Below are 19837 nucleotides of genomic sequence, written 5' to 3'. Positions count from 1 at the left end.
TGCTGCTCTGACAGCACGTGGACTCCATCTGTAAGCTGCCTCAAAGGTCACATATTGAGCCGTCACTCCTTCTGCAAGCCCTAACACGGCCTATGAGCTCTGAAGGGCTCTTGCCCCCTACCAGCATCTGTTTTCTCAACGCATGCCCACACCACTAGTTTCTGATCATCAGATCCCCTGCCTGCACTCCAGAGGGTGGCCTACTGCCTACCTAGCAACTCCAGATCAGCTCCAACCTGGCCAAAACCAATATACTTCTCTGTTATCTGTGAGCCAACCCACACCTATTCCAGTGAGTTCTGAACCTCTTCCAAGTTTGTCCTTCCTTGGGTATTCTCCCTTAACCCTACAGTACTACATACAATTTTCCTGTATTACAATTATTCTTATCATAGTTAATAATTATGTATATTAAGCTTCCTCTATTTAACCTATTATGTGGTTTCTATCTCCTGACTAGACCCAAATTGCTACAACATAGTACTGTACTTTATGCATATTTTCCTTGTATGTCCCCATTACTAAATCGTGTGTTTTCTTTAGCACAGATACTATCTTAGCCATCTTTCATTTGCTAGAAATATACAAGTACTCAATAAATACTAGCTGAATGAATTAAATGGTATTGTTGAGAGACTCATGCAACAAGTTAAAAAAATGGACTAGATTACGCCTGCCTCTTCTAATCAGGAATTTCTAGAATTCTATGAATCCATAAAGCTAACCCTTTAAGGACAGGTAATTAAAAACACCACGGAGGAATCAGGATGCTGGTAATTTAAACTGGTTAAGTATAGTAATTCATGCTATCCCACTTCTGAAATAATCTGGTAACAATAAATATCCTTTTGATCAGTTACTTAGTAGAAGATCCAATAGGTGGTTCAGCCGCTGAAAAAAAAAAATGCTGAGGTCTGCTATTGTATATGGGAAGCATATGATGAAAGGTAAACCAAGGCTCCCAAGACTGCAGATTCTACTATTCAAGGCTAAATAGCTGCTGCAAAGATTAGAAAATGAAGTGTATCTCTCAGTAGTGAGGTTACAAACTGTCTCATGTCTGCTGGCCTGCAGACATGTTTTGCTTGTTCTGCAGAGTTTTAACATTTTAAATTTAACTGCCAACATTTAAAAAACCACAGGTCTTTCAATCAGAACACTTTACAATACCAACCTTATACTTCTGCTGGAACTTAGTAAGCACCTACTCTATATAGGACATGCGCCTTCCTGTTTGCCACACAATTCCCAGCAGAGCATTTCACTTGTTTATGTTGCCTCTCTGGTCCCTATAAGCATGAGCTTGCAACCCCTGCTGTAATAGGTTTTTGCAAGCATAGGTTTTGGAATCAAGATTTTTGTTCATGCTTCTGTTCCACCACTTAGTAGGTAATGGTAATTAGTTGTGGGACCTTGGCCAAGTGTATAACAGAGCTTATAGAAGTGGATAAATACATACTCAACAAATACTTTAAAAAAAGTTTTTTTATTACTGACATTACTAAACTGGGAAATAGCATGGCATTGGAAAGAAAAGGTGTTGGTCTTGAAATCAGAAGATCTGAGTTTAAGGATAAGTTTCCTCACCTAGAAGATATGTTGTGACCTTAGGCACATTACTCAGATTTTTAACCTTATCTGTATTACCTGCACATGGCAGATTTAAAAATATCTTCCCTGCTTATCATGAAGCAGCAGAGTGAAGTAAAAGGGTTTTGTTATTGGTAAAAATGGAAAATTCCAAGTTCAAGCAGTAGTGAAGAAATTACCCATGAGGAATATCAGTACTCTAGTAAGCAGGCTTTAGATAACTGAATGCAACAGAGAAACCCATCAGCCTGAAGGAAGAGGGAAAGACTCTGAAGCCACAGGTTCTCTAGGCCTGCCAAAAGCCCCCAAAGAGACTGCATTTTTGGAGTCCAGACTGGGAAAGGGGGGCTAGAAGACCAGAGCAGGAACCAGCCAGCAGAGCTACAGGGTAAAGCTAGCCCTGCTGAAGGCTAGGGGCCTGGAGAAAAGATTAAGAAGCCCTTCTAGAAGGCCCTGTAAATCACATCAGGCCTGGCAACAAGACTAACCCATGCCCATGTCTGACTAGAAGCAAAGAAGTGTTTCTGTCTCTAACCAGAACCGGGCAGGATAGGGATGATTTCCAATAAAGAAAGTCTGACCTCCACAGAACAAGACCTTGTCTCTTCAAATAAATAAACAAACTCTGACCTTTTTTTTTTCTCTTTTCAAACAAATTGCCATTGGGCCGAGCACGGTGGCTCATGGCTGTAATCCCAGCACTTTGGGAAGACAAGGCGGGCAGATCACTTGAGCCAGGAGCTCGAGACCAGCCTGGCCAACATGGTGAAACCACATCTTTACTAAAAACATAGAAATCAGTCGAACGTGGTGGTGCGCACCTGTAATCCTACTTGGGTGGCGGAGACACAAGAGTTACTTCAACTCGGAAGGCAGAGGTCACAGGGAGCCGAGATCATGCCACTGCACTCCAGCTGGGATGACAGAGCAAGACTGTCTCAAATAAACACATACTTACATACATACATACATTGCCATTGACAGAGTCCGAGGAAGCAAAAAACAAAACAGATTCCTGCATAAGATTTTGTTTTTTCACCTGTACTGGTAGGTCCTCAGAATGCCTATACCATAGCCCTCTTTCTAAAAAGTTTCTTCTACACCAATTGCTAGTGGGCTCTGGGTAGCCTTGCCACCCTGTCATGAATGGCTGGGACCTGGAGCCAGCCTTCCAACAGACAACCAATCTAGAGTCTGGCCAGTGGCATAGGGAATAGCCAAGCACAAGTGCCACATCTAATAGCCTGCCTCAGTCTCGTTCTGTGATACCTTGAACTTGACTTAGGGAGAAGGCAGAAAACAGATGGAAACAAAGAGGAACCAAGAGAAAAAGAAAAGCAGAATAATGGGCTGGGCACGGTGGCTCACACCTGTAATCCTAGCACTCTGGGAGGCCAAGGCAGGAAGACTGCTTGAGGTCAAGAGTTCAGGAGACTCCCATCTGTATAAAAGATTAAAAAAAATTAGGCCGGGAGTGGTGGCTCACACCTGTAATCCCAGCACTTTGGGAGGCTGAGGCAGGAGGATCACCTGAGGTCAGGAGTTTGAGACCAGCCTAGCCAAAATGGTGAAACCCCGTCTCTACTAAATATACAAAATCAGCCAGGTGTGGTGGCACATACCTGTAATCCCAGCTACTCAGGAGGCTGAGGCAGGAGAATCGCTTGAACCTGGGAGGCAGAGGTTGCAGTGAGCCGAGATCTCCCCACTGCACTCTAGCCTGGGTCACTGAGCAAGACTCCATCTCAAAAAAAAAAAAAAAAAGGAAAAGAAAAACAAAGGAAAGCAGACATAAGGAAAATCAGCTCAGTCAGAATCATGGGCTCTACATATGCCTACCGAAGGGAACAAAAAGTCTGATCTGACCACACAATCAGATCCCCTCAATCTCCATATTTCTTTCAAATCTTCACAATAAACCCCCCAATTTAATGTAGAAGAAAAAACATTTTTTTCTTCGCTTCATTCACTGACAGAAATTGAGCCAACAAGAAGAATAATACCTACTATTGATCAAGGTGAAAGTTCAGAAACACATATTCTTTTCATTCACTACTGGTAAGCATGTAAACTGGCATTATTTGCTAACATAATACAACAGATGTCCTTCGTGGTGCCTATCCAAACTGCTACCGTTCTCAGGGGCCTGTGGCCTCCTTGGCTACAGCAGCGAAGCAAAAGCCAATCCCCTGGCAGGCTGATGACCAAAAGTCTTGTGAGAAAGGAGACACTGGGGCAATTAGATTCACCTATCAGAAATGTGTAATCAGGACACAGAGAGACTGAACCGGAAAGGTGTTAAGAGGTAAGCTAGGGTCTGAGGTTGCCATTTGAGGCCATGTACAAAGTGAGTGGGCAGAGGGGGATTGTCTATAGTGAAGTAGAGGAAGTAGAAGAGTGGAACAGGGTAGAAATCTGAAGCTCCTCAGAGAAAATAATAAAGAACTTTCTTAATTCTGGGCCACCACCATTTTCTTGAGAGACAGCCACATTTCATTGGCCTGGGGAGTGCTGTATCATTACAATAAATCCTTCTTCACTCGAGCTAGTGTCTGTTCCTTGGAACCAAAAGGGCCTAATCTAGAATAGGAATTGACAATAAAAGCAAAGTTGAAATGTGGAGGGTTGATAAATATATGGCTGTACATGGACTAGTAGGATAATGTCAGGTAAAGGTAATCCTTGGAAAGTTATGTACTATGTGTACAAATTACAAGCAAACTATTTCATTGCCTACCCAACCCAGTCTTTTCAGAAGTCCACATAAAAGATGAACAGATTTGTGTCTCTACCAGCAAGATAACCGGACCAGCAATAGACTCCTGACAAGTGCAGTCAAAATAGGTTAAAACAACAGGTAAGCCAGATACAACAGATCACACCTGTAACCCCAGCACTTTCAGAAGCTAAGGCAGGAGGATTGCTTGAGGCCAGGACTCAAGACCAGCCTAGGCAACGTAGGGAGACCCTGTCTCTACAAAACATTTAAAATTTAGGCAGGCATGGTGGCATGTGCCTGTAGTCCCAACCACTTGGGAGACTAAGGCAGGAGGATCACTTGAGCCCAGGAGGTCCAGGCTGCAGTGGGCCATGATTGAACCACTACACTCCAGTCTGGACAACAGAGCAAGACCCTGAGGAAAAAAACAAAACAAGTACAAGAGTCACCTAGAGGTACAGTCTTAACCGGTTGGTAATCCAGCCGTAACATACAAGAATGGTCAGCAGTGGCCATATTGGGCATTATACAAAAATGAGTAAGTAAAGTAAGCTGTAGAGATGGAAGACTGGATATTCAAAAAGAAACAAAAAATAAGGAAGCCAGGCAGCCTTCAAGTGACAAACAGAACACTGCCTCTGGCTTAGAAATTCTGGTTCCCTGAAACTTGACTACGCTTTCTTCCTTTGTCTTTGGATGTCTGGAAACTGCAACCTATTTTTCACTTGAGTGAGTTTTTGTTCCTTACAGTCCAAGGTAAAAACTGGAACCAGACCGGGCGCAGTGGCTCATGCCCATAATCTTAACACTTTAGGAGGCCAAGGTAGGTGGATCACCTGAGGCCAGGAGTTCTGAGACCAGCCTGGCCAGCATGTCGAAACCCTGTCTCTACCAAAAATACAAAAAAAGAAGGGTGTGATGGCATCGGCCTGTAATCCCAGCTACTCCAGAGGCTGAAGAAGAAGAAGCACTTGAACCCAGGAGGTGGAGGATGCAATGAAATGAGATTGTGCCACTGTACTCCAGCCTGGGCAACAGAGCAAGATTCTGTCTCAAAAAATAAAAAATAAAAGACTGGAACCAAGAGAAAATAGTAAAAGTATAAAAATGAAAGTGTATGATGGGGTGGAGGGAATAACATACTTTCAACCCAACAATTCTATATCATGACAAGTTTGCACAAAAATGTAAGTATTACACATGCAAAGCTTTATAAATAGAGAAAAGTTACTATCAGCTTCAATATTCAAAGGTCTGTTAACTAAACCATAATGCACTCATACAGGCAATATTGTGCAGCTATTAGAAGCTGTAGAGAAGTACAGGTATCCCTTTCTACCTGAACTCATGCTCCGTGACTGAGAAACCAAATAGATTCAGATGGCAACGGATACCTGTATTCAATGACATGGAAAGATGTTCATGATATATTAAGTGAAAAAAAGGGTTACAACATATACTCTATTTTTATTGAAAGTAGCATATTTACACATACTTTTGTATACACATAAAAATGAGACTTTCTGTACCGTCTGCAATGTTCTTGTCTTTCTGTGATTCTTCTAAACGATAAAAACTCTCCTAAAAAATTAAATACAGCATTTTCTTTCAAAGGCTACAAGGTAGGATTTGGACACTAAGTCCCAGCTCTACTGGAGGACTAAGCAGTACTGTGGTTAAAAAAGCAAGCAGACATAAAGGACAAAAGAAAGAGTGAATGAGATGACCTGAGATAAAGAAGGGTGCCTGGGGGCTTTACACCACCAGAGGCCCTGTTGCCCAGTAACAGGTTCTATCTTAAAACTACCTTTCACTCCAGTTAGGCCAGTCTCTCTACTATCTTCCCCTTCATTCAAGATAGTCATTCATGTTTCCACTATGCTGTTCATTCTAATTCTCTGGTGTTGACTGTCCTCCATCATACATGGAGACAACACTGATTTTTCCTCTCCCTAAAAATAGCAATAGTTTCAAATTCACAGATCTACTTAAGAGAGTCACCCAAATCAGCTACTTGAGAGGCTGAGGCGGGAGGATCTCTTGACCTCAGGAGTTCGCGGCTCCAGTAAGCTATCATCATGTCACAGCACTCCAGCCAGGGTGACAGTGAGACCCCATCTTTATAATTTTTTTTTTAAGAGTTACTCAAAATCTACATTTTGAGACTACCTAGATTTTGACATGTTTCTAGTCAGCGCATTGTAGTGCCAGACAACCAGCTCCAGAATATTAAAGAGATTCCCCACACCTGGCTAAGTGCAGTGGTTCACGCCTGTAATCCCAGCACTTTGGGAGGCCAAGACAGGAGGGCTGCTTGAGGTCAGGAGTTTGAGACCAGCCTTGTCAATATGGCAAAACTCCATCTCTACTAAAAATAAAAAATTAGCCGGATGTGGTGGCACACACCTGCAGTCTCAGCTACTTGGGAGGCTGAGGCACGAGAATCGCTTGAACCCTGGAGATGGCTGTGGCAGTGAACCAAGATCGCACCACTGCACTCCAGCGTAGGTAACAGAGCGAGCCTCCCTCTGTCTCAAAAAAAAAAAAGATTCTGCACAAGCAAAATGATATAAGATCAAAATGTAATCAATGTCTCAGATGTGCCCACTTCCATAGAGGTACCTTGAGTATAAATTTGGGAAGCGAAAGGATAAAATAGCAGTAAAAAAGTAGAAATCAAATAATCTGTGTTGAACTCTATCTAAAGTCAGAATAAGAGAAGGCATCAGGTTGGTAACGCAGATAGACTAGCCTGGTTCACTTACCACCCACTCCCAACCACTTCTCCCTTTACTTTCTCTATTGTAAAAGCTGTAAAGGTAAAATACAGTACCCCATCTTATCTATGCCTTTCTGTGGTTTCAGTTACCTGCAGAACAGCACAATAAGATATTTTGAAAGAAAAAGACTATATTCACATAACTTTTATTACAGTACGTAGTCATAACTGTTCTATTACCAGCTATTGTTAATCTCTACTGTGCCTAATTTATAAATTAAGTTATATCACAAATATGTACGTCTAGGAAAAAAAAATATACCAAACAGTATATACATGGTTTGGTACTATCTATAGTTTCAGGTGTCTACTGAGGGTCTTGGAACATATCCCCCATGGATAATAGAAGACCATGATTATTCCATCTTTCGGCCTTCTTGAAGCTAAGAGTGGCCACTGACACTTTGGCCAAAGAGGCAAAAGCCCCTGGAGAGGGTTTTTCTTTTTGTTTTGCTCCTCCAGCTGTTTAGAACATGGACATAATGCCTGGAGGTGCAACCAAAAGAATAAAAACAAAATGGGAAGAAAGGACGAGCCTAGATCCTTGCTGAGATTGGTGCTGCACAGCCCCATTCTGCCCATCTCCACACTTTGTTACGTTGGAAAAATAAACTCCTATTTCTTAAAGTCATTGGACAGCAAGTTTTCAGTTCCTTGCAGCTGTAGGCATCCCTAATACAGTTAGCATGGAGCCTAGAACAATGTTTCTCAACTATCTTTACTCTGCAACATTTATGAGGGATAGAATCCATTCCCTTCATTAATTGTTACTCATTACAACAGTCATTTTCAACCTAGCAGGCATCAAAATGTGGAATGGAGGCAGAGAAGACTGGCTCTGAACCTTGGTGACTACCAAAGCAATGTCTTTTTGTAGGGATATGTCTAGGAGGCAATTCAATCTGTTCCTTTCAAAAACGCAGTAAGTTCCTTTCTTTCAAAGTCAATTCTTCAAATTTTACTCCTTATTAGGAAATTACTTATTACTTAATAACCTCTCATAATAATCACTCTATTGAAAAACCAGGAGGGGTTGGGCACAGTGGCTCACTGCTATAATCCCAGCACTTTAGGAGGCTGAGGTGGGTGGATCACTTGAGCTCAGGAGTTCGAGACCAGCCTGACCTACATGGTAAAACCCCCGTCTCTACAACTATCTGGGTGTGGTGATGTACGCCTACAGTCCCAGCTACTTGGGAGGCTGAGGCAGGAGAATCGCTTGCACTCAGGAGGCAGAGGCTGCAGTGAGCTGAGATCACACCATTGCACTCCAGCCTGAGTGACAGACCAAGATCCTGTCTCAAAAAAATAAGTAAAATAAAATAAAATAAAAACCAGGGTATTGACCCCACATAAATAAAAACCAACTTTCTGTTTTGAAAGTATTTATATTCACAGGTATTCTATTATTGCATTTATCATGGTTATAAAAACTGGTAATTCTGGAATTATGTTAAGTATACATGTACTCTGTACAGTTACGTACAAATTCCCATGACAGCTTATTTCCCAGAGAAAATTTAACTTTCAGATTATCAATCATTCCAATACATTTTACAGTTGTTTTTGATAGTTTCCTACTGATTCCTTAAATTTGAGAAATATAGGTCATCTTCAAGTAAGCACATTTCTACAGATTATACAAAGAAAGTATACTCAATTTTCAAAACACCATATGTGCTTCTTTAATTTATTAAACTATGAAATCTGGGTTAAAAGACTTCCAAGCCAGGATCACTAGATTATTTTGGAGAAGTAAAAGGGAACTAAAACGACTATTCTTGTAAACAATCAATCTAGCTGTTTTCTTTTCAAAATTAATGCAAACTCATTATCAGTGAAGGGATAAAATTAATGTGAAAGACATACATCATTAAGAAAATGACCAACCTCCTTTAACAAACATATCAACACAAATCACCGCAGCTACACATGCAAGGTAAAGGATATTGCTCTCATTTTGGCAAACTGTTTATTTTTAAATGACAACCTAATTCTAAAATGGGGATTCTCTAAGATACCCCAAAATAGCTGTCTTTCACAATACACAAAAACTATTGCACACAGCAGTGAAGAATATTTAACTCCCTCAAAATCTACAGAAAAATCAAAAGAACAATCTTCTTAAATAATGCAAGAAAAAAAAGGTTAAAAGTCCTTCCAAAACTGACTGCAATAGATGTGGCATTCAATTTACCTTTTCATGTCACTGTCATGGAAAAGTTCACAAAGAATAATCAGTCTTCTAAACAGGTCTCTTTATTGGCCTAATTGAGAAAGTTACTCAACTGTCAGTAAAGCCAAAACTCCCATTCAATGCTCTACAGGTCACCCACATTCACTCTTCCGAGACCACAGAGAAAGGTTTGACCTTGATAAGGTGAATGAGAATGTCTGCCAAAACTATAGGTGTGGAGGTTGAGGCAAACCATGCCCAATACTTCAGAACAACTCAAATCACTGGGTCCTGTTGGTGATTCCTATTCAACGGACAGCAGAAAGAACAGATGTGGGCATTGTTCATTTGACAAAGTAAAACAGGCCAGGCACAGTGGCTCATGCCTGTAATCCCAATACTTTGGGAGACTGAGGCAGATGGATCACTTGAGATCTGAGACTAGCCTGGGCAACACAGCAAGACTCCATCACTACAAAAAATATAAAAATTAGCCAAGTGTGTTGGCACGCACCTGTAGGCCTTGTTACTTGGGAGGCTGAGGCAGGATTGCTTTAGCCCAGGAGTTCAAGGCTGTATGAGCTATGATCATGACATTGTGCTCCAGCCTGGGCAACAGAGCAAGACTCTGCCTCAAAAAAAAAAAAAAAAAAAAAGAGAAAGTAAAATATACATTTAATTGGTGTAGAATATAATCAGTCAGTCAGGTTCTTCTAAAAATCACATTAGGCCAGGCGCAGTAGCTTACATGTATAATCCCAAAACTTAGGGAGGCAGAGGTGGGAGGATTATTTGAGCCCAGGGGTTCAGGACTAGCCTGGGCAACATAACAAGACCCCCGTCTTCACAACAACTTGAAAACTCCATTATTGGTTTCTTTGAGGAAAAAAAAATAGTCCTTAATTAACTTAGATTTTTAAATGAGAAGTTAAGGTATGGGCCTACATCTTCCCTGAACAAAAGTTGTCTCAAGAGGAGTATTTAAAATGGTATAGGTATGTGTGGGTGTACCTGTTACAATACGGTGGATATACATTTAAAATTTCTTCAGCTCAGCTTGACAAATGCATTTTCATCGTTAGAGACTAAACAAACCCAAGAAAATGTAAAGCAACATTACCATACTTGGTGCCTCCAAGTTTAGATATATCGAAGAACTTCTTATGTGAACTGTCATTTAATGTTTCAATAAGGTACTCAAAGGCGTATCCTGAAAAAATATATATATTTTCATTAAACGCAGCAACAAAATATCTTATTCAAATGAAAATACCTGGAAACTAGCTTTATCCAATAGAATTTTCTGCAATGGTAGAAATATTCTATGTTTGAGCTGTCCAGTAAAGTAGACATTAGCAACGTGTGGCTATTGAGCACCTGAAATGTGGCTACCGTGCCTAAGGAACTGAATTTTTAATTTATTTAATTTTGATTAAAGTCACACAGGGCTAGTATCCACCACACTGGACAGCACAGCTCTAAACCATAATTTGTCAAGTAAAAACTAGTAAGATAATTCACTCCTGAAATGTAACGAAGAAAACCTGGAAAGGGACAATAAGAATGATTTAAATAATCCACGGGGACGTTTTGGAAAGACATGTCTTGAAAACTGCAGAGACAGGAATTTGTGAATTCCACAATTAACATTAGAAGGACTGATTAAAAATAAAAACCAAAAGACGGATTTTTACAGAGCATTCAATAAACCAAAGCAAAAAACTTCTCAGTTAAGTCCTTACCAGAGCGTAGTACTGAAAAGTAACAGAATATCTAGGAAATTAGCATATTCTCCCCGAAAGACACAAGTCCTTCTGGTTTTGCACGAATTGAAGCTGAACTACAAAGTCAAAGATCCAGAGGTCTCATTTGAATGTGCCTCAGCTCCCAACATTCTAGGGGGCAGTGGCGGGGAGGCAGCCTTGAGGTTGAAAAGAACCTTCAGATCTTTTGTGCAGACTCATAGCGGTGGGTGGGCAGGACCCTCAACATTAAGGCTTTCATCCAAAAGGAGAAAACATAAGCACAGCCCACTTTCAGAACAAATAGTCTTTTTTCCTTTCCTTTTCTTTTTTGTAGAGGGAGGTGGACGGGGGAGGAGACAGCGTTGCAATAAATGGTCGGAGAACTGACTGACCAATGTTCAACCTTGACTGCCCCTCATTCGGTTTCCAGAGGCACAGAGAGACTGAGGGGCCTGAGGCTGGACCGTGGAATCAACATCTAGCTGCGTGAGACCCGAACACGGAGACGCAGGCCCCCGCCCTCATCGCTCGCCAACGGGGGGGCGGGCAGGGGAAGATGGTGGGCCTCTCCCTGCCCCTGGCGTTGCTGACGGGGGCCAGGAAGTCGCTGGCAGCAGGCAGCGGCCACCGAAGAGAGAGGGGTGCTGGTCAAGGCCAGCGGTGGGGCGGCCCGCCCTGCGGGGGTCGCGCAAGAGGGTGAGGACCCGGAGCCCCAGCTTCCGCGGCCTAGTCTCACAGGGCGGCCCAGCAGGCAGGCCCTGAGGGGAGCACAACCCGAGCCCCGAGGGCCTGGGCGCCTGCCGAGCGACTCCAGGCGAGAAAAGCAAGGAATTCGGCGCCTAGACAGCGCGCGTTTCCAACTGCCAGACCCAGCTCGGAGGCCCGAAACTGACCTGCTTTTGGGGCGTCCATCGCCGGAGACCATATTATCCCTGCGGGGAGGGGGCCAGCGGGGGAACAAGGGGGAGGCCGGGCAGGGAAGAGGGGTAGGAAGACAGGCGGACTGGCACGGGAGGAAAGAAGGAAGCAGGCTCGCGCAAATATCGCGAGAGCCGCAGAGCCAGCCCCGGGTCTGCGCTCGCGGGATTTGTCGCCTAACTCCCGCGAGATCGTCGGACAGAAAAACAAAGAAAGAGAAGGGGCGGAGCTCACCAGAAAGCGATTTCTCGCGCCGTTGCCCCTGTTCTCGCGAGCGGGGGCGGAGCGCTGGGGAGGCTCCGTTGGTGGCATTGGCGTGGCTAGTTTGGCCTTGGCAGCGATGCGTTACTTAGTTGTGGCCTTAAGTTTTCTGTTGGGGTCATGAGTTCGAGCGGTGTGTGCATTCCCACAAGGTGTCTGTTGGAGTCAGGGTCGGAATCGGAACTGTTAGGAGAAATGCTTTCACCTAACTATAAAGCCTTGCATTAACTTGTCAGACATGGGTGACCCACACGCGTGTTTTCAAGTGGGGGCGGCCATTGTCCTCTTCCAGTCTGGCTTCCACTGCCAGAAATGCCTTTAGCCAAGGTCAGCCATAACTCCACTTTCTAATCTCACATATATCAATCTTGACTGGTTCTCTCCCATTGTTGAAAAATACTCTTCCATCAGCTTCTGTGACCTCAGACTCTACTTTCTTCTCCTAAGGGTGCTTGATTTCAGGCTCCTCTGCAGGCCTCTTCCTCTGCCCAGGTTTTAAATGTACTGGGCACTTGATTGGCACAGTAGCTCATGCCTGTAAATCCAGCACTTTAGGAAGCCAAAGTGGGAGGATGGCTTGAGCTGAAAAGTTCAAGACCAAACAGAGCAACATAGTGAGACCCCATCTCTACAAAAAAAGTTTAAAAATTAGCTGGATGTGGTGGCATGCACCTGTAGTCTCAGCTACTCAGGAGACTGAGGTGGGAGGATCCCTTGGGCCCAGGAAGTTGAGGCTATGGTGAGCCATGATTGCACCACTACACTCCAGCCTGGGCAACACAGCAAGACCCTGTCTCAAAAAAAAAAGTATTGGACATTAAATGTGCCCCCAGGGCTCTGGTCTTGTACCTTCTCCCTCTGTCCATTTTCCCTGGCCCATCTCATACATCCTTTGATTTAAGTTATTAGTTAATATATTGATGCTTCCCAGTCTGCCTGTGATCTAAACCTGTCTCTTAAACCCGGAGGTATATATCCTAGTACCCATGGGATGCCTCCACATCCCAAGGCACCTCAAACTAAAAATCTCAAAAACTGAACTCATCACTTCCCTCCTTAAACCCCACTATTTCTTTCGTATTGCCTGTATCAGTGAATGGCGCCACCATCCACCTGGTTGCCCAAGCCAGAAATCAACACATTATACCTGACTCCTTCACCCACTCCCTTTAATCATTGATCCAAGCCCTGTCAACCCAAACTCCTATCTATTTCCTTTATTCACCTTGCTGTATTTTGTAACATCTCTTTAAAATCCCAGCATGAAATTCATAGGTAATATAATCTACATACACAACAATAAATACTCTACTTAATCACCTAACTGTAATATAAAGGAGAAAAATAGGAAAGTAATTTATTAGAAAATAATATGTATTACAATATGTAGGTGCACAGGCATGTCTCTATTAGATGACAAAATTGAGTAGTCAGATGCTTGTATCTACTTATAACGAATGAGTTTGGTTTTACAGGACATATAATATTTGACTGGGCCAGGCCCAGTTGGTGGCTCAAGCTTGTAATCCCAGCACTTTGGGAAGCCAAAGCAGCAGGATCGCTTGATGCTAGGAGTTTGAGACCAGCCTGGGCAACATGGTGAGACCTTGTCTCTACAAAAACTTAAAGAGTTAGCCAGGCATAGTGGTGCATGCCTGTAGTACCAGCTACTGTGCGACAGAGGCAGGAGGATCACTTGAGCCCAGAAATTCAAGATTACAGTGAGCTATGATTGTGTCACTGCACTCCAACCTGGGTGACAGAATGAAACCCTGTCTCAAAAAAAGGTAAGGCCGGGTGCAGTGGCTTATGTCTGTAATCCCAGCACTTTGGGAGGCCAAGGCAGGCGGATCACGAGGTCAGGAGATCAAGACCATCTGGCTAACACAGTGAAATTCCATCTCTACTAAAAGTGCAAAAAATTAGCTGGGCGTGGTGGCGGGCTCCTGTAGTCCCAGCTACTCGGGAGGCTGAGGCAGGAGAATGGTGTGAACCCAGGAGGCGGAGCTTGCAGTGAGCCAAGATCACGCCACTGCACTTGAGCCTGGGCAACAGTGCAAGACTCTGTAGGTAATATTCAGCTGAATATGGTCAACACTTTTTATTTATGTCTGACATTGCAAAATAAGGATTCAATATATACATACATACCATGCATAAATATATATTATGAATGCATATATGGTAAATTCACATATGTATAAAATGTACATATATATCATGAATGCCCTCTAATGACTAATGAAAATATATTTGTGACTCAAATTTTGGAAGTGTTGTCACTATTGTGATTTTCTGAAATGGTGAGTAACTCTTGGTAAAGTTCAAAACAAAAAAAAATAAAACCTTTGCTTTTTTTACACAATAGTTGTATTCCTAGAAAATTCCATATATATTAAAACCATACACAAATTACTTTTGTTTTTACTTGTATATGGGGTTAAACTCTAGGCTCAGATAATTATAAACAAATTTATTGCTATTGTTTTTATGTTTGTGTGTATGTTTAATATACTTGAATATCTGACAGTATAGGTCTTGTTTGATTCTTTCTTTTTTTTTCTTGAGACAGAGTCTTGCTCTGTAGCCCAAGCTGCAATGCAGTGACGTGATCTTGGCTCACTGTAACCTCCGCCTCTCGGGTCCCGGTTCAAGCAATTCTCCTTCCTCAGCCTCCTGCGTAGCTGGGAATACAGGCACGTGCCACCATGCCCAGCTAAGTTTTATATTTTTAGTAGAGATGGGGTTTTACCATGTTGGCCAGGCTGGTCTTGAACTCCTGACCTCGTGATCCGCCCGTCTCAGCCTCCCAAAGTGCTGGGATTACAGGCATGCACCACCAGGCCTGGCCCTTGTTTGATTCTTTGTTGTGTAATTCTATAGTGTGGAATGCAGGTAATCTAACATTCATGAAATCCCAAGAGTGCCCCATGATGGTGACAAACAAAAACACCCATTTTCTCAGTGTCCTGCTTCCACTGAGAAGCACTAACTTAGAACAATCATGATATGTTCCTGTGTGGCTGGACTCATTACCTTTTTTTTTTTTTTTTAACAGTTTTATTTACTTTTTGAAAATTTTATTTATTTTAAGACAGAGGTCTGTTTATTTTCCTAGGCTGAGCTCAAGGGATTCTCCTACCTCAGCCTCCCAAGTAGCTGGGACTACAGGCATACGCCATCTCAGTCAGCTTTAACAGTTTTATTGAGATTTAATTTAAATATCATAAAATTTACCTACTGTTAAACTTTCTTATTTTGTGATAATTGTAGATTTACATGTAGTTGTATTAAGTAATGAAGATCCCATATACTCTCCACCTAGTCTTCCCCCATGTAGCATAGTACAATATAAAAACGAAGAAATTGACATTCATGCAATCATTCCACCTTATTCAGATTTAGGTAGTTCTACATGTACTCCTTCGTAGGGTGTGTGTGTGTGTGTGTGTGCGCGCATGCACGTGTGTATTTAGTTCACATGTGTGGCTTTGTGTGACCATCACTACAGTCAATATATGGAACATTTCCAAGGATCCTTCCTGTTACTGTTTTATAACCGCAGCTGTTTTCCTCCTAGGCTGCCATTTCCTCATCCCCTACACCCTATTTTGAATGTTATACAAATGGAAGCTTATGGTATGTTTTCACAGTACATTTTTTTTTCAAGTTAAATTTCCAGGGAGATTTTAGCACCCCTTTAGATCAGTGTCTTGGGCAATGTCCAGGCTGATTCATCTCTCCTTTTTTTTTTTTTTTTTGAGACAGTCTCACTGTGTTGCCCAGGTTGGAGTGCAGTGGGGTGATCTCGACTCACTGCAACCTCCATATCCCGGTCTCAAGTGATTCTCCCACCTCAGCCCCTGAGTAGCTGGGACCACAGGTGCATGCCACCACACCCAGTTAATTTTGGTATTTTTTGTAGAGACAGGGTTTTCCTATGTTCCCTAGGCTAGTCTCAACTTCTGTGCTCAAGCTGTCTGCCCACCTTGGCCTCCCAAAGTGCTAGGATTACAGATATGAGCCACTGCACCTGGCCCATCTCTACTTTTTAAATTAAACATTTTATTTTGAAAAACAAAATTCAAGAATACAGAAGAATTGCAAGATAATTACAATAAAATTCATATATACTTTAACTGGATTTATTTATTCACTGTTAACATTTTGCCACATTTGCTTTGTCTCTCTCTCCCTCTCTGCTATTGCAGAGGTAAGATCCTCATTATTTCTTATTCTTTTTCTTTTTCTTTTTTGAGACACAGTCTCACTATGTTGCCTGGTCTGGGGTGCAGTAGGTATTCACAGCAAGATCATAGTGCATAGGATTCAATCAATCCTCCTACCTCAGTCTCCCAAGTAGCTGGGACTACAGGTGTGTGCCACTGCACCTGGCTATTTCTTATTCTAATTTTTTTGGTACCATTTCAGAGTAAATTTTAGAGATTATGACCCTTCAGTCCTAAGTACTTTATCATGTATCTACTAAAAATTATCAAATTCAGGAAATGTAATTGATACAATACAATCAATTGTATCAATACAATTCCTATCCAAATTTTATGAACTTGAATTATCAAATTGTATTAAAAATCCATAGTCAAACATTGACACAATTTACAATCCATATTTAAATTTTGTCAGTTGTCCCAATATTGTTCTTTCTAGAAACTCTTCTCCAACCCAAAATGCTATCCAGGATAAAGCATTGCATTTAGATGTCATATCTGTTTAGTCTTCTCTAATTTGGAACACTTCCTTAGCATTTCATTTTCTCTTATGGTATTGACATTTTTAAAGAGTATTGGCTCATTGTATTGTGGAATGTCCTTTAATTTAGGCTGGCCTGACTGTTTCTTCATGATTAAATTTAATTATGCATATTTGGTAGATATGCTGCATAAACCATATTGTGTTCTTTTTGGTGCATCATATCAGGAGGCACCCGCCTTTACTTAGTTCCTCTTTTTTTTTTTTTTTTTTGGTAATGGAGACATCACTTAACTTAAAATCAGAGAAGAGTTTTAATCCCAGGTCCATGAGACTCTTTTTTTCTTCTTCTTCTTTTGAGACAGGGTCTTGCTGTTACTGAGGCTAGAGTGCAGTGACACAATCAGCTGACTGCAGCCTTGACTACCTGGGCTCAAGTGATCCCCCCATCTCAGCCCTGCAAGTAGCTCAGCCTCCCAAAGTGCTGGGATTACAGGCATGAGCCACTGTGGCTGGCCTCCATGACACTGTAGAGCCCATGTTTTCAGCCACACGCACCTCTGTGGTTAGATACGGTCTCAGTTATTACAGGGGGTGAGTTGGAGGCTCCCATAGCCTTTCTAAATCTTCTCAGTATGATCTCTCAGTAGCTAAGTCCCCAGTGAGGCCGTGTTCTTTCAATCTATGTTTTAGTTCTACACAAAGTCTGTTTGGTTATTGATAGTTCCAAAATAAATGTCGTATCTTCAAGAATCAAAAGCATGATAAACAAGATCTCCTGCCATTCTGTGGCTGACCTTTGTAGCCACTGCTGAGCCTCATCGTGGGTAAGATGAGAGCAGTTGGCTGCCAGCCCTTGGCATATGAAATTAAAGGGAACCATTGCTCATCCAAAGAAGGTAACTACATGTTCTGCCTATCCAGCCAAGAGGAATGCAGATAAGAGTTTTTTCTCTTCACTAATGAGAGTAGACCACACATTAAAAGGGTTTTTTGTTGTCGTTATTGTTGATCTGTTTGTTTTTGTTTTTGTTTTTTAGAGATGGAGTCTTGCTCTGTTGCCCAGGCTGGAGTGCAGTGGTGTGATCTCAGCTCACTTCCACCATCTACCTCCCAGGTTCAAGCAATTCTCCTGCCTCAGCCTCCCGAGTAGCTGGGATTACAGGTGCATGCTACCATGCCTGGCTAATTTTTGTATTGTTGTAAAGATGGGGTTTCCCCATATTTGTTGGGCTGGTCTTGAACTCCTGATCACAAGTGATCCTCCTGCCTCGGACTTCCAAAGTGCTGGGATTACAGGCATGAGCCACCGCACCCAGCCCACACATTAAAAGTTTTTAGAAGCTCACTGAAATCCCTGTCTATTGCCAGCAGGTGATTAAGAATGTTGTTGCAGGCTTATAGAGCAGAACGCTGTCCTTGGAACTGTGTTAAGATATGGAAATGGAAAAGACCCTTATTCCTTGGACCCTAATTCCATTTACTAAGGGAAAAGGCAGAATTGCCATCAGTAAAATGACATGGAAACATAAATTTCAAATGTACTGTTGTTATGGGTTCAATTGTGTGTCCCCCACAAAATTCATATGTTGAAGTCCTAATTCCTAATACCTGTGTATGTGACCTTATTTGGAAATAGAGTCATTGCTGATGAGATCATACTGGAGTAAGGTTGGTCCTAATCCAATGACTAGTGTTCTCATAAGAAGAGAAAACAGGCACATAGACACACAGGGGAAAGGCCATGTGAAGAAACGTCAGCACAGAGAGAGAAACGCTATGGGATCATGAAGATGGAGATAGGGCTGACAGGTTTACAAGCCAGGAAGAGAGGCCTGGAACAAATTTTTCCCACAGTTCTCAGAAGGATCCAACCCTGCCAACACTTTCATTTCTGACTTCCAGCCTCCAGAACTGTGAGGCAATAAATTTCTGTTGTTTAAGTCTCCCAGTTTGAGAAATTTGTGATGGCAGCCCTAAGAAGCAAATGCAAATACCTTTTTGGAAGACCTAAGGTACAGTGAAGACAGTGCAGCAGAGCAGTCAGGAGTCCTGGGTTTCAATCCCAGCCTTACCCCAATTCTGCTGTGTGGCTACGCCAAAATGAATAAATCTATTAGGCTTCAGCTGCAGAATTCACTGGTTGAAGTAAACACTTTCTAGGTTCAAGAATGATTTTTATAGACTGATTTTATGTTTCCACTTTCAGACGTAAGTCCTTTCCTTTGCCTCTCTCATCAAAGAACACCATGATGTCCTATCAAATTAGAGCTCCTGATGTCTCTCGGTTTGTCTCTTCTACTGCTGCTTTGGTTTGGGTTCCAATCACTCTTATCTGGACCATTGCTTTAGGAAGGAGACTGAGGGCATTTTATCATTTTTAACCAAAAAATAAATAAATAAATAAGATGATTTTATATGGCTCAGCCTAAGAGTCATTTCCTAAGTGGTGTCCCTGTTTCAGGCTTGCCTCCCCCACCCTCTCATCATTGCTCTAATCATGCTTTACAACCCCACCAGGATATTCTTTCTTTTTTTGTTTTATTTTGGTTTTTTTGAGATGGAGTCTCGCTCTGTTGCCCAGGCTGGAGTGCGGTGGTGCAATCTCACCTCACTGCAAACTCTGCTTTCTGGGTTCAAGTGATTCTCCTGCCTCAGCCTCCCAAGTAGCTGGGACTACACACACGTGCCACCACGCCTGGCTAATGTTTTCATATTTTTAGTAGAGATGGAGTTTTGCCATGTTGGCTAGGCTGGTCTCCAACTCCTGGCCTCAAGGGATCCACTCACCTTGCCCTCCCAAAGTGCTGGGATTACAGGCATGAGCCACCGCACCCAGTCTCATCAGGATATTCTTTCTGAAAGGCAAATTTGATCATGTTTGCTTAAAATCTTCAAAATCTCCCTGACCACCTTCAAGATGAAATCGTAACTTTCCA

At 42.3% G+C, this 19837-nt stretch overlaps 2 protein-coding genes across 3 annotated transcripts in view; both read right to left on the bottom strand.

The window, feature by feature from the left end:
• Positions 1–12065, bottom strand: part of IREB2 (iron responsive element binding protein 2) — a 63399-nt gene extending 51334 nt beyond the window's left edge. Inside the window, exons 1-2 of one of the 2 annotated variants that reach the window (XM_033189265.1) lie at positions 11903–12065; positions 10385–10474 (exon numbers count right to left, since the gene is read on the bottom strand). In XM_033189265.1, coding sequence (XP_033045156.1) covers positions 10385–10474; positions 11903–11921 — 109 coding nt within the window. In that variant the 5' untranslated portion in view covers positions 11922–12065. The remainder of the gene's footprint in view (positions 1–10384; positions 10475–11902) is intronic. The other variant, XM_033189267.1, reaches the window with a different exon arrangement.
• The window catches only part of LOC117070328 (A disintegrin and metalloproteinase with thrombospondin motifs 7-like), a 684711-nt gene that overhangs the window by 473206 nt on the left and 191668 nt on the right, over positions 1–19837 (bottom strand).

This window comes from Trachypithecus francoisi, unplaced genomic scaffold (genome assembly GCF_009764315.1).
Source record: "Trachypithecus francoisi isolate TF-2019V2 unplaced genomic scaffold, Tfra_2.0 Lachesis_group3, whole genome shotgun sequence".
Lineage (NCBI taxonomy): Eukaryota > Metazoa > Chordata > Mammalia > Primates > Cercopithecidae > Trachypithecus > Trachypithecus francoisi.
The sequence above is the reverse complement of the archived record's forward strand: the minus strand, read 5'-3'. Positions and strand labels throughout refer to the sequence as shown.